Source organism: Magnolia sinica, chromosome 4 (genome assembly GCF_029962835.1).
Source record: "Magnolia sinica isolate HGM2019 chromosome 4, MsV1, whole genome shotgun sequence".
Lineage (NCBI taxonomy): Eukaryota > Viridiplantae > Streptophyta > Magnoliopsida > Magnoliales > Magnoliaceae > Magnolia > Magnolia sinica.
In genome coordinates this window covers 106,439,866-106,454,803 of record NC_080576.1, presented here as the reverse complement: position 1 = coordinate 106,454,803, position 14,938 = coordinate 106,439,866, and the positions used below count along the sequence as shown (strand labels likewise).

At 41.8% G+C, this 14,938-nt stretch overlaps 1 protein-coding gene across 3 annotated transcripts; it reads right to left on the bottom strand.

The window, feature by feature from the left end:
- Positions 1-4,144: 4,144 nt before the first annotated feature.
- Positions 4,145-12,608, bottom strand: LOC131243673 (uncharacterized). 3 transcript variants are annotated; one of them, XM_058243177.1, is made up of 3 exons: positions 12,431-12,608; positions 5,628-5,812; positions 4,145-4,423 (listed from the first exon to the last, which is right to left on the bottom strand). In XM_058243177.1, exons 2-3 carry the CDS (start codon positions 5,796-5,798, stop codon positions 4,352-4,354), a joined length of 243 nt encoding a protein of 80 aa, XP_058099160.1. In that variant the 5' UTR covers positions 5,799-5,812; positions 12,431-12,608; the 3' UTR covers positions 4,145-4,351. The 3 variants fall into 3 exon arrangements, with proteins under 3 accessions (XP_058099160.1, XP_058099159.1, XP_058099161.1); XM_058243176.1 differs by lacking the exon at positions 12,431-12,608 and adding an exon at positions 10,698-10,785; XM_058243178.1 differs by lacking the exon at positions 12,431-12,608 and adding an exon at positions 8,921-9,062.
- Positions 12,609-14,938: the final 2,330 nt, after the last annotated feature.

The following is a 14,938-nucleotide window of genomic DNA, read 5'->3' as shown; positions in this document are numbered from 1 at the left end:
GGCAACTAAAAACAAAACAGACTACAAAACAGAAAAAGGAAGAAACTATATACACTATGAACATCTCCCTAATTACAATTAAAGCTTATCCCAACACTCAGAAGCAAGAGGGCTGTCCCCCATTGACAGAAACTGTAGCACATTCGATCACCGAGTGTTTCTCCTTAGCGACGACTCCTGCCGATCCCGATCTATTGTTGAAGTATCGAGCATTTCTTTTTTACCATATCAACCAGTCCCACTAGCATTGCTAGTCTCCACACTTTTTTTCCCAGCTTTACCAACTCGCCATGCTTGGAAGAATTCAGAGATGGATTTTGGCATCACCCATGAAGTCCCAAATAAAAGAGAATTTATCCCAAATTCCCCTTGCAAAGGGGCAATGTAAAAATAGATGGTCAACCGACTTATTGTCCTTCCAGCAAAGAAGGCATGTGTTGACTATAATTAAACCTTGCTTTTGGAGATTATCAATGGTAAGCACCTTCTTCCACTCCACCAACTAAGCAAAAGCCATGACCTTCCTTGGAGCGCCACAAAACCATACAAAGTAGGAATGCACCGGGTCTTTAGCCACTTGAGATTCTGTTAACATGGTGTAAAAAGATCTCACCGTGAAAGAACCAGATTTATCCGATGCCCATGTCATTGCGTCCCAATCTTCACTTAATTGTATACCTGAGAGTCTGTTTAACAAATCAATTAGTTTGGCCTCCTCTTCCATCTTCAAGTGTCTTCTACAAGGCGGTGTCCACAAACCAGATTGACCTACCTATGAAAAACGCCTTGCAACCGAGATATCCAAAGGTGAAGAAATTGAAGCTAGTTTCGGGAATACTTCCTTGAGTGGACAAGTTCCCAACCAAGTATCTTCCCAAAGCTTCACACGTTCCCCGTTTCCTATTGAGAAGTTCACGCCGGACTTCAAGCTTTCTTCTTCCTTCATGATCGCCATCCAAAGTCCCATAATCTTATACAATGAAGCTTTTCGAGACCACCACCCCAATTTGTCTAACCCATACTTCTTGATGATAATCTGCTTCCGTAAGTAGTCGTTTTTTGTTCCAAACCTCCATAGCCATTTGCCTAACAGTGCCTTATTCTGGGAGCCAATTTTCTAATTCCCACTCCACCTCTTTCTTTCGGTCAATAAACATCATCCCAATTCATCAAATGAAATTTCCTCTTTTCCTCTTCACCTTTCCAAAGAAAATTCCTTCAAAATTTATCAAGTTTCTTCAACACACCCGTTTGGCATTTAAAGATGGAGAAGTAATGAGAAGGAAGGTTTGCAAGAGCAGCATTAATTCAGCAACAACCTCCCTCCCAACGACAAGTCATGTCGCCTTTAGGATGACAGCTTCCTCTCAAATCTTTGAATTGCTCGATCCCACAAGTGTTTAGGGGGTTTCCCAATGCATAAAGGAAGTCCGAGATAGGTGGACAGAAAAAATCCCACTTTACACCTGAATATTACAACCAGCCTATCCAATTCTTCCTTCAATATACCAATGCCCAACATTTCACACTTAAGTGGATTTACCTTTAGACCCGATACCGCTTCGAAGCAACATATAATCTTCCTCAAATTGTCAGCATGGATTTCATTATCATCACACATCCACAGTGTTGTCTGCAAACTGGAGGTGCGAGACTTGAAGATCACTCCTGTCCACCCAGAACCTGCTTATAGCATGTAAGGATGCACCCTCCTCCAACATTCTACTCAAGGCCTCTGCAACAATGACAAATAAAAGTGACGATAAACGGTCACCCTGTCTTAACCCCCCTGTTGATCCATTCACAAGAACCAGAAATTTGCTCGATGATACACACATGGATATCCATCTTTGCCATTTCTCACCAAACCAAAGTCTTTGGAGCATATAGTCCAAGAATTCCCATTCGACATGATTGTATGCCTTTTTTCAAATCTAGTTTGCATGCAATGCCTCCACATCCTTGACCCCCTTGTTGAATTGAAGAAACCTTTCAGGGATCCATTTACAAGAACTGCAAATTTGGCCGAAGATACGCACATGGATATCCATCTTCGCCATTTCTCACCAAACCCAAGTCTTCGGAGCATATAGTCCGAGAATTCCTATTCAACATGATCGTATGCCTTTTTCCGAATCTAGTTTGCATGCAATGCCTCCACATCCTTTCTTAAGCCTCGAATCCAAGCATTCATGGGCCATTAGAGCACTATCCAGGATTTGTCTTCCCTCCACTAACGCGCCTTGAAATTTAGAGATAATCTTCCCAAGTACAGATTTAAGTCTTGATGCTAAGATCTTGGCTAGAATCTTGTACGGGCCCCAATCAAGCTTATCAGCCTAAAGTCCTTCATGCTTTCCTCTCCCACTTTCTTTGGGATCAATGCTATAAAGAGCGCGCCAAATTCCGTCGCCAACTTGCCTTTCTAAAAAAAACTAACTAATGAATGCCACCACATCCAGTTTAACCGTATTCCAGAAATTTTGAAAAAACACTATCTCCGTCCGGTCCTGGCTCCTTATCTCTACCTAATTCATCAATGACGCCCTTTATCGCTTCCTCTGATACTTTGCGCTCAATCGCCACCGCATCTTCAGGCGAAGTGGTTTGGAAAGACAAATTATCTAACTTCGAACATACAACACCTTCACTCGTCAGCAAATTCTTGTAAAAGTTAACAATGACCTCTACCACTGAGCCTTTTTCTTCCACTCTAACACCGTCCATTACCACGCTATGAATTTTATTCACCCTTGTCCTTGCACTAGCTATTCCATGAAAGAATTTTGTGTTATTGTCTCCTTTTAGCCATGTAGCCCTTAAACGATGTTTCCATTTGATCTCAACTTCCCCCAATCGGCTTTTATATTGGACTGTGAGCATCTCCCTTCTTGCGAACTCTTCTGTAGACAAAAGTTGTCCCTCCTCTTTGATATCTAAGGATTGGAGTTTAGAAAGGATGGCACCCGTTTCTTCTTCCCGCTTACTGTGGATCTCCTCCTTCCACCACGCCAATTTTCTCTCTAGTAAATGCAATTTCTGGAAAAGTATGAATCCCATGTGACCTTCCGCCTTAAAAGATTCCCACCATTTTTTTACCATGGTGGACCATTAATTATTAATTACCACAAACGATAAATCAGTGATCAGGGCATGGATTCAGATTAATTCTTTGTCATATCGCGATCCATCCATGGTAGTGTCAAGAAGACGAGTTGCTCCATTCATCCAACCATGGTGCACATGGCGCATCCAGTGACTAAGGAACGGGACACGCAAAACAAACTCTCTTGATCACTAAATGGATGGGAAAAAAAAAAAAAGGACTCTGAAAGGCAGTGGAATCCAGAGCGGCAGGGCTTGAGCATGATTTTAAGGCCTGACAACTAAGGCCACAACTTGTTCAGCTCAGACTGAATTATTGAACACAATTGAACTACAGGGACTAGAGGGGGATGGGCTGGGCCAGGCCATATCAGGACTCAGAAATTCTTATGACCTCAGCACAGCCCTACCTGGACCACCCCCTACTCACCGTGCAATTTTATTAGTGCCAGGAGTCATTCAGATGCATGGAAATGACCACCTATGGAAAGTCATTACATGGAAATGTCATCCATTTGCATTTGGGGGCATTGTGAAGGTCATGAACAGATTTTCAGTGACTTTGAAAAAAAAAGGAACGGATTTTCTGTAGTCTGTTTTCTTGTTGATTTTCTGATGGATTCCGCCTTTTTGTTTCTAGGCGTCTAGCTTTTCTGCTATCTCAGCAGGCTGGCTGCTGCCTTTTGTATTTGTTCTTTAGCTTTCTTTTTCAATACAAGTTTCGTTAATTTTCGAGAAAAAAAAAAAAAAAATTTATTAACCCCCAAACATGATTAACAAAATCTCTTTCCAAGAAAGGGCCTTTCTTTCCAGGCCTAATGATTCTCCATTCATGATTGGATCATACCACTTTATTTGTCCAGCATCCATTCAAAGGACAAGGATTGGATGTATTTTCACAGGAAAGAGTCTGATTCATGTTAGATTCTTCCAATCAGTGCGAGTTTTGAGACACAGACCATCCACCGCAGTCATGCCCACCAAAGGAACGGATGTCCGCCAAGCCCAGCATTTTTAAAAGTCAAACACAACTGTGCAATTGACACACAATGCTTTTCTTTCCTCATGTTATTTCAATGGTATAGATAAATATGCAGCCCAGCTACTGATTCAAAAAAAAACTTCCATACAAAACCTTTGTTTTTCTCCAATGCTTCAGTGCAAATTGAGAAATAACTCACAAATGGATTGTAGTTCACATTGTTAGAATATCCTAGAAATGATATTACCATTCACAGAAGTGCAATTATCTCCTTCCTCTGCTAAGCCTCTGTAGTTGATAATTGATGCTTCCCCAAGCCTTTCTGTTCTTTCCACTCTGCAGAAGTAAAACCACAGACAAATCAGCTTTGAATCAATTGAGCAAGCAAAATTAAAAGGAACAAAGTACAGCTCCAATGATCTTAATCATGAGCCTGCTAAATGCACTCACAAACACACCAAGATGTGCACAATCCAAGTCACTCCATCAGGATGGGCCTGGTGTAGATCCCGTGACTCAAAAAATAGGCCGGTTGCTCATCAGGCAGATGCCAAAATGGACAGTTAAAAGAAATTGACCAACAGTCCACATTTGAAGTGCATGTTTGAGCCAATTATTAATTCTAGAATCAACAAATAGAGATTCTATGGAAGTAAAGCCACTAAAAATCTGGCAGAGGGGATGATTGATACACATCACTAAAAAATTGTATATGTGGCAAAAGTAGCTCAAATTAAAAACCAAAAGTTACACCGACTGAATTTTCTAACTGGACGATTGTTGGACATTTAATAGATGGTTGAAATAAAATAATAATAATAATCAATTTAAAAAATTTAAAGGAAAAAAAAGTAAGTGGTCTACAAACTATGTCCACTAATCACAATTTAGGATCATTCAATCGAACCAACTTAGAGGTCGTGGCCTCTCCGTGGTAGGTCCCACAATTTGGATAGATTGAGACAATGTATACTGCATGTACAATTTCTGAGTGCTTGTGTGCCGAATAAGGCCATTGGATTGGTGGAAGTCAAAGAGCAACTGCGGACAAGAAAACATTTTCTGCAGATGTGATGTTTTCTGCGGATTGCAACAATAAGGCTCGAAATGATCCAAGCCTAGGCCTGCAAAATAAAACTTTTGAATAGGCCAATCCAAAAATCCCAGCCCAACCGCTTCAAAATCCAGCCCGGGCCCAGCCCATTGCCAGGCCTATGCGACAATGAAATAACCTATGGAAAACTGTATTCTTTTTCACGGTTTTACTCAACACAAGTGTTTTCCTCTTAAAAACTTGACAATCCTCACTTTTTGAGAGATAGATTTCACTTTTTGACCCTTAACCATTCCACATTTTCCTGAAAGTCATATAAGAAACTAAAACAAACAACCTTCTCGGGATTCTTTTTCACAGACTTCCTTTTCCACAGTTTTCCTCATATGTGACTTTTTCCTTTCCAAATCTACTTTTTGAATTCCAACAATCCAAACAAACTCTAAATAGTAACCCAACACTGAAAGGCAAGAAAAGATCAAGCACCTGAGCATCCATACAGGCATTCAACAGTTCCTTTTGCCGTTGACATTTCTCATCATTATTCTGACTGAGAGACAAACAATTGAGGAATGCCAACATCTCCTGCATGCAAGGTTTGTTGATATTTGAAAACTTCTTCGGGTTTATATACAATGCCCCAGCCTTACGGCCCATCCTTCCAATTCAACCTACATCCCAGAGATGATAACATCATGAGTATTAATCAGTTCAAAAGAAGTATTAACATCCAATGGTGAGCAGAAGCAAGTTGAAGATTAGTTTCATGCAATTTCAAATTTCTCCTTGAAGCTTTGGCCGCAGCTGGGGTTACTAGCCATGCAACTCAATCCCAACTATTTTAATTGTGGACCCAAATGTAAATGAATGTTTTTTTTGAAAGATGAAAGATGATTATATTAACCAGAAAGGAAAAGGAAAAACAGAGGAAACGAAACAAACGGAACAAGCAACAAAAGAAAAAACAGAAAAGCAGAAACAAAAACTGAGGGAGCCAGATCTGCTGAGATAGCAGGACAAGACAGCTCAGCTTACGCCCCTAAAAACAACAAGTCAGTGGTCTTCAGTGTCTTGACCTGAGCGACCCATTCGATCAGGGCCTTCTTCACCTTCGAGGCAACAAACTGAGCAGCATGGGCTTCGTCCCTGAAACATCTATTATTGCGTTCTTCCCACACGAACCACCAAATGGCAAGCACCGCCATCCTCCATATCTTAGTTCTCTCCTTGCCCATCTGCACTCCGTGCCAGCATGGGCTTCATCCCTGTAACATCTATTATTGCATTCTTCCCACAAATGTAAATGAATGTTACCCAAACAATCACAATGAATAGATGATTTGATGCATTTGGACCACACAGGCTAGCCGATCAATGATCAGGCCCATCCATAGGTCATGATCAAGGAGTACCTAGACCATCCAACTATCTAAATTGAAGATTTGAACAACTTTGATAGAAGATCAGTGGTCCTAATGTGTGCTATGGACAACATTAGTAATCATTTACTTAGTTGTTAGAGATAAGTTTGGTTGAACCAATTTTCCTTTATTACTTTGTCGCGTATTTGGCAGGAAACTACTTTTCAGGTATCAAAAATGTCCGGATGATATGAAATTGGTCGCATTTGAAAGACTATTGAGTTAGTTCTCAAACGAGCCCAAGATCTTGCGCTTCTAATACCGTTTAAGTTAGTTTTGGACAATTTACGTAGAGCCTATATAGTTATGATATTCAAGGGTATTTTGATCATTTTTATATTTTTAGTGAAAATAGATAGTTAGGATCATAAGTAATAGATGGGTAGGAATATATTAGGGTTTTCTATTGCTTTAAGAAAAATTATATATAAAGGCCCTTTTTCTAAGGAGTTATGATGGAATTAAAAAAGATATTTTTCTTGGGCTATAGCAATTGATGCTTCCCTTTGGCATGCAATGCCTATGGTAGAAGAAGAGCTAAGGTTTATAGTGATTACTAGCATAGCAGCCAGTAGGTTGTTGGATACTAATAGGCAACCCTTATTTTTACCTTTTTGTTGAATCTATGTATAAATTTAATGGTTTGATCTTCTTCTTTTTTGGAAAAAAAAAAAAGAGGTGCACATCCAAAATATTCTCTTTATTCGATTTCGTTGCACCAATTTTGTTCTCTTTTTCTTTCCCTTTTTTATTACCCAATTCTTCCCCATCACCAAACCCTAAGATTTTCCCAATCCCCAAAATTCCCCATTTATCCAATCCCGGGTTTACAAATTTTCCCAATTTAATTCACCCAAAAACCTAATTTACCAAACCCACAAAATTTCCCCATTCCCAAACCCTAATTTTTCAATTGCCCAAAATTTCCCAACCTAACATCGCAATGTGCCAAAATCCCCAAAAAATAGCCTAAATTTGCTAATTTTCTCTTTAACCTAAACATTCAATTTGCCAAAATCCCCAAATTCGGTAACCTAAATTCTCATCATTCCCAAATCTTTCTCAAACTTGAAACCGAATTTTAACCCTAATTCCAAATCGGCGCTTCACCATTACCCAAACCAAATTTTAGAAAGTCAAGTGATGTGATGAAGACGCTCCAATAGATGATAAAAGAGTTGGATGTCACGATGGATCGGGTGCTTGCTAAAACCTTGCGTTTAAAACCAAAGTGGCAGTGGATGGAAACATTTTTCAAATGACAATCGATAGAAATGGTAATGAAAACTTTGTATAGAAGAGCGATTACGAAATTGTTGTAATTGGGATATTTTCCCAAGTATGAAGAGCATCCCTTTCGACAATATCTTTAACCTATTCCTTCCAAGAAAAGTATTCTGAAGATGTATGGTGTAGAGTCACTCCCACAGGCAACTGTCACTTAATACTAGGAAAATCGTGGATGCAACATTGAAAGGCTAGCCGTTATGAGAAAAGAAATACATATAAATTCATGATGGATGGAAGAAAAGTGATGATGAACCCAATGTCTAAAGAGTTTTGGTCATCTTCCAAATCTTCAAAAGAGGAAAAGAAAGAACAAAAGGAAGCGAACCAAGCAGTGGAACCTAAGGAAGCAACGCTTAAAACTCCGAAGGAAGAGAATCTGCTAGAGATAAAATACCAATCCAAGGTGATGCTCATGAGTAATCAGCCATTAGATTGATCAATGGATCTACGAATAACCTTATGATGGATCAACAATGGAATCAATTAAAACAAAAGAACTAACATATAAATCAACAAAAGTCAATGGATTGGAATCAAATGATGAAACGGTAGAAGACTCAAGCGCCAAGGTGACCAAAAGGATGAGTCACTTAACGATCGTATCGGAAAATTCTACAATGAACGTCAAAGTTGTGATGGACACTTTGGTCCCATCTTAATGTTGATCGAAGGATATTGATCAAAGGAGAGTAGCAACAAAGACGACACTGCAACGATCGGAAGCCAATCTAGAATAGCAAATGAAACCATGATCGACGTTCCAAACATCCAAGTCTGCAAATCCACTGTTGCAAAAGAAGTGGAAGTAGAGTTGTACACGAGTCGAACCGAGTCGAGCTTGGCACAGCTCAGCTCGACCAACAGCCAACCCCAGCTCGAACTTGGCTCGGCTAGGTCCTCCAGCTTGACTGTCCAACTCAGCCCGGTTGGGTCCGCAGCTTGGCCCGATTTGGTCAGCAACTCGAGCCAAGTTTGAGCTCGATCTTTTGAGCCGAGTTCGGAGGAAGAGGAGGGGGAAAATAGAGAGAGAGAGAGAGAGAGAGAGAGAGAGAGAGAGAGAGAGAGTACCGGAGGAGGGCTCCGGCTCGATGCTTGTCGGATCGAAGGGATTGGCCAAAACTTCGGATAAAGAGAGGGAGAGAGAAATGGGTGGGGTGGTGGGTTAGGGTCCAGACACTGGCCAAGCATTAGAGAGAGCAGAAAAGGAGGTGGGTTCTAGATGGGCGCTGAACCGAAAGGAGAAGGGAGAGGGGGGGTTGTTTTTTGTAATTAGGGTTCTGGACAACCGATCGGGTATTTATACCTGGTCAAACGAGTCGAACCGAGTCGGGTTCAAGCCAAGGACCGAGCTGAGTCGAATCAAGCTCAGTCCAGCTCAGACTCGGCTCGAATTTTTTCGAGCTCCCAAAAAATAGCTCAACTCGGCCCGAACCCAGTTTCAAGCCAAGTCGAGACGAGCTTTATCGAACTGAGTCAAGCGAGTTAATCGAGTCGACTCGGCCCGAATCCTACTCTCCTCGAATGTGCCAATGCGTATGCAAGATCCAAGGCCTATCATTGGGTGGGCCCCATTGTGATGTGTTGTGGCCCACAAAAAGGTCAGTCCGGTGATCAGCTGGACCACTTCTGCATTAAAAAAGAAGACGGTTGCAAACAGGGGGAAAAAAGGCTAACAGTCCACATTTAATGCACGCACATGGCCCAGCATTTAACAGCATCGATACAATTCCTACCAAAGATACATGCACAGCAGGACAGATTGATGAACGACTGCAATGCCGCATACTCTTTTTTTTTTTTTTTTTGAAGACACGGGGTGTCCCCACCTCATTTTTGAAGACACTGCAATGCCGCATACTTGGGAAGAGTATAATTTTGATAACTATCCTCTCAAGTAACCATACACTCCCAATTTTCATCTTTGCATGACATTGTGATGTGTTGTGGCCCGAAAATAGGCCAGTCTGGTGATCATGAAAACCACTTCTGTATGAAAAAGAGAAATGGACAGTTAAAATAAAAAAAAATAAGCCCAAAGGTCCACATTTAATGACACTTAAAACTTAAGGACCCAGCTTCTAACTGCACTGACACGATTCCTAGGCAAGAAACACACCCAGTGGAACCCATTTGATGAACAACCTTAATGTCTGCCGCATACAGGAGAGGTTTGGATTACCATACTCCCAATTAGTGATACTTGCCCCCATCATCATCATCTTTGCATGATATTGTGCTCATCGTCTTATCACTCGCCAGCAGAACAAAACAGAACACCAAAAACAAAAACAAACACAAAACAAAATTGCAAATAAATGAAGAGTAGGGTTTTGCCGGGCACATGCATCAAGAACCCTTAAGCCGTGTTAGGCTGCACCATCGAATTGAATTGCAATCGCTAATCTAATAAAGCCAAAATAACAAGCTATAATATCCTTCCTAATGCATATCAAAGCTCGGTAGCACAAATTGCAATTACAACACTTTCAAGTTGGACTCAAAAAAAAAAAAAAAAACAAAATGCAATACGACAACTACTTCCTCATTGCAAATATGCAGACCCATTATCGATTTTCCTCACTTCCTATCGATTAAACTAATTCGCAATTCAAGTCACTTGCACATCCAAACTCAACCAAAATTACATCGGATCACATGGCACAAATTCAATCTTATGAGATCTAAAACTCTGACTAACGTGATTCTCGCAATCAATCCGAACATAAACAATAAAATAAGCTTAAATAATAGGTTTTGATTGGATAATAATCGAAGGGAGTTAAAGAAAGAAAGAAAAAACCCTATTCTTGGATTCGAAAATTGAGAGAAGTACGAAGATGAGAACCTGAGGAAGAAGAAGATGAGTCCGCCCACGCTTCGGTCCTGAGCAGTAGAGCAGTAACGAGAGTGATGGCTAGGGTGTTTTCGTGAAGGGGAGTTATTTGATACTCTGGTAGAGCATGACGCTTGATACGCATGCACTGAGAAATTGTACACATGGCATAATTAAACTGAAAATAAACCGAATATATCGTGCAAACATCTCTCGCTCTGAGCCAGTCCCAAAATCAGGTTTGGACAATTAGATGACACTTTAGAAAGGACCATTGGATGTTTTTCATTCTTAACCGTCCAAAAAGATGTCCACCAATCCGATAGTCGGACAATCAAATAAGAGTAATTTTCAGTTCGTGATATGGTGGAAGTGGGGCCCATAATTTGGAAAGTTTATTTTACTTGTGAGCAATGTATGTGATTTCTAAGTGCCAGAGTATCGTCCATCACACTGCCCAGAGTATCAGGAGAAATGCCATGGGTACTTACGCAATAATGAGATTCCTGGGCAAGAAGATTTCTAGGCAAGTTTGCATTGGGTCCATCCGCAGTGGGACGTGACAGAGCAATGGTCTGGATTTTTGTATTCATGGTCACACCCGGCTGAACTTAACACCCCTTTGTATAGCGTAGGGACGTCGCTTTGGTGTATCTCTAGCTGTGGGGCCCACCGTGACGTATTTGTCTTATATCCACGCCAACCATCCGTTTTTCATCCAAAACTTTTGTGGCCCACAGGAAGTTTTTAACGGTCAATCACCAGTGTTTCATGTGTTGTGGTTCACTTTTTTTTTTTTGTTAGGTTGTTAGTGCACCCCACTGTCACTGTTAGCTAGAGCTGGGCATCAGACCGAGTCGAATCGGATTGGGTCCAACTCGACTCGGTCCAAGTTCTACATGGCCTTACCCAAACTCGGTCCGATCCAGGACCAAGTCCGGGTCATCTAACTCAATCCGATCCTAACACATACTGGCATGAACCGATCCAAGTCCAACTCGGTAAGGAAAACCGAGTCGGATCGGATTATGCCAGATTCGAATCGGTCCATTTTTTTTCCATCACAATTGCAGAATGCGTGCCAAGTTAAATGAATTCCTTCCAAGTACATGATGGTGGGGAGGAATTTCTGGTATGATAATACTTACTAGCAAAACAAAAGGAGAGAAAAATCATGTAGCTGACTCCAATTAGCTGGGATAAGGCTTAGATGATGATGCTGGTGATAGTGATATTAACAAAATAAAAGGGCCACCTGAAGAACCACCACCTATGAATATGGAAGTGAAAAAGATATCTGAAGAGAAGGGATGATGATAGGCAGATGCAAACGGATTCAAAGAAGTATAGAATTCTACCGGAATTCAGTGGGCGCACATAGGATGTTGACAAATTGTACTTTGATTGAAATCCAATTAAGGTTGCAAATTCAACAAGACAAAACAGACCCTAAGATCAATAGATCTGGGAACCTGTAACTCAAAAGGGATAACCCAATCAGGAAACTGAAAATGTTCAAAAATAGCATGTAGGAAGACCAATGAAGAGCCATGGAAACTACAAGGAACTTACTACAAATGAATTTATTAAAAGAGAAGAAACTGATTTGTTGCAGATTCAACAAGACAACGATAAACAGGAAAGAAACAGACAATAAAGCAGGTGAGCTGAGAAATGAATAATGAAGACAATATACAAATAAGCAATGAATATACAGAAAGAGGAGGTGTGAGTGGGTCTCCTACCTAATGAATGGAGAGCGGAGTGGAGCCTGGAGACTAGAGTGGCCGCCTGGCTGACGAGCGTGAGTGAGTGGCCTGAGGCTGACGAGCGTGCCGGGCTGCCTGCGTTCGGGAGGGTAGAGAGGGTTTGGGGATTTAGGGTTCGGCGCGGCGGGCGTCCTGGTAGAGAGGGAGAGTAGGGTAAAAGGTTAAAAATAAAAATAAAAATAAAAATAGTTTATATATATATATATATATATGTATAAGGGTAAAATAGTAATTATACGTCTAAGTCCGGTTCGGTCTAAATCAGATCGGTTTGGATATATATACAAGGGTAAAATAGTAATTATACGTCTAGTCCGGTTCGGTCTAATCGGATTGGCTCCAAACGAATCGAATTTGAATCCGGTGCGGTCCGATTTAACTATGACCTAACCTTGACTGAATTAAGGGTTGATCTGCCTGATGCTGCTGGAACCGATTCAAGCTGTCATTTCGGCTCAAATCAAGTCGAACTTAGTCGGATCCAACGGATCAGGTCAAGTTTGCCCAGCTCTACCATTAGCCACCCCCGCTAGGCTTAATACCAAGACCTTAGTGTTGAAACAAGGTATCTTTCACTCTGCCTACCACTTGAGCCATGGAGCAGGGTGCTCAGGGTGTGTTGCTGTGGTTCACCTCATATTTGAATTGCTCCATTTTCGGAGTCATGCCCTAAAATGGGCTGACAAAGGATGGACGGCGTGGATATACAACATACATCACGGTGGCCCCTCAGCCAGGGATACACCAAGCCGCGTCCACTGCATAAAAGCTTCAGGAACTTCATCATGCTTGACATGTGGCAGCACTGCACACGTGTGAGAGACCCAAGCCACGCATAAGGGGGACAGTAAGAAATCAAGCCGTTGCTCTCATTTCGTGGGTCATGCATGTGGACGGATCAGGTTCTTTAAACTGTCCATTTCTATTGTAGGCGTGTGGACCACTACAGTTGCAGATCAGCCCGCGCTTTAGTTTAACGGTCCACACTCGATGATCCGCTTGGATCTGCAACTCACGTGCTACATGTGAGCAGCAAGTGCCTAAAAACTGCACTCGAGGGTCATTCATCCCGTGGTTCCCACTTTGAACATGCACTGGACTATACTCCTCAACTGGGCCACACCTGTACATTGAATATCAACCATTCGTGGTCTTTTCCTAACCGTCCATTTTTTTCTCATTCATGTGACCCACTTGGTCAGGTGGCCTTACCTAATTTTGGGTCAGGGCAAGATCTGGTGAGCTCCCCATGAGTGGCCCTGATCGCGCCGACACATGGCCCATTGGCAGGTGTGAGGAGAGGAAATCTTTCTGCTACTCGTAGCAGCACAGATCTTCCTCCTCAAGTGGCTTGACAGCGATCCTGGAAGCGAATTGCGTGATGACCCCAGCCAAAACCAATTGGGCGTGTGGGGCCCACCGTGATATATGTGTTTTATATCCATACCATCCATCCGTTTTTTCAGATCATTTTAGGGCATGAAGACAAAAATGAAGAAAATCAAAAGCTCAATTGGACAACACCACAGGAAAGAGTGGTGACTGAACGCCCACCGTTAAAAACTTATTGGTGGCCATAAAAGTTTTGGATCAAGCTGATATTTGGGTTTTCCCTTCATCCAGGTCTGTTTGACCTTATCAACAGGTTGGATGGCAAATAAGCATTACAGTGGTCAGTGGGCGTTAGGAAGTTTTTTAATGGTGGGTGTCACTGTACCTACTATTTCCTGCGGTGTGGTTAATTTAACCATCAGATCTGCTTCATTTTTGGGCGCATGATCTAAAATTAGATATCAAAACGGATGGACGGCATGGATAAAACACGTAAATCACGGTGGCCCCACAGCGCCCAACACCACCTAGTGTCACCACCCAATCCGCTTCCAGCAATACTCCCACCATATGGTGGTGTCCAGATCATCCATCTAGTGGGTCCCGCCCGCCATGGATGAGCACGTCGACAATCCACTGATCTTCACTATACATGCACCGGTCAATTAGGATCAACGATCCACGTTTCAACACCCTTCATATAAAGGCTGCAGACCTCTAGTCAATGGGATTTCCACATGGTCCATAGTGGTTTGGGCCTACTAAATGAACGGCTTGGATCAGTAAATGGAGCCGCGCACAAGGGAAAAGACTCTAATGGCCATCAACACTCAGGAAGTTCTAATTAAAAGAAATTGAGCGGGAAAAGAAAATAAATAACATGTTTTGACCTTCCAATCTAGGCCCCAAACTTGAGTCCAATCACTCCTATTCATGGTACACGTGTGCAAGATCCATGGCCATTTAAAAAAGTGGGCCAGATCATATGTGAGATTTGGCTCAAAAGTCATGCTGAATTGTCTCACCTAAGTTTTTTTTTTTAGTTAGCTTGTTAGTACACCCCACTGGCAGTTCACACTTCACTGTTAGCCACCCCTACTAGGGAATCGATATCAAGACCTCAGTGTTGAAACGAGGTATCTTTCACTCAGT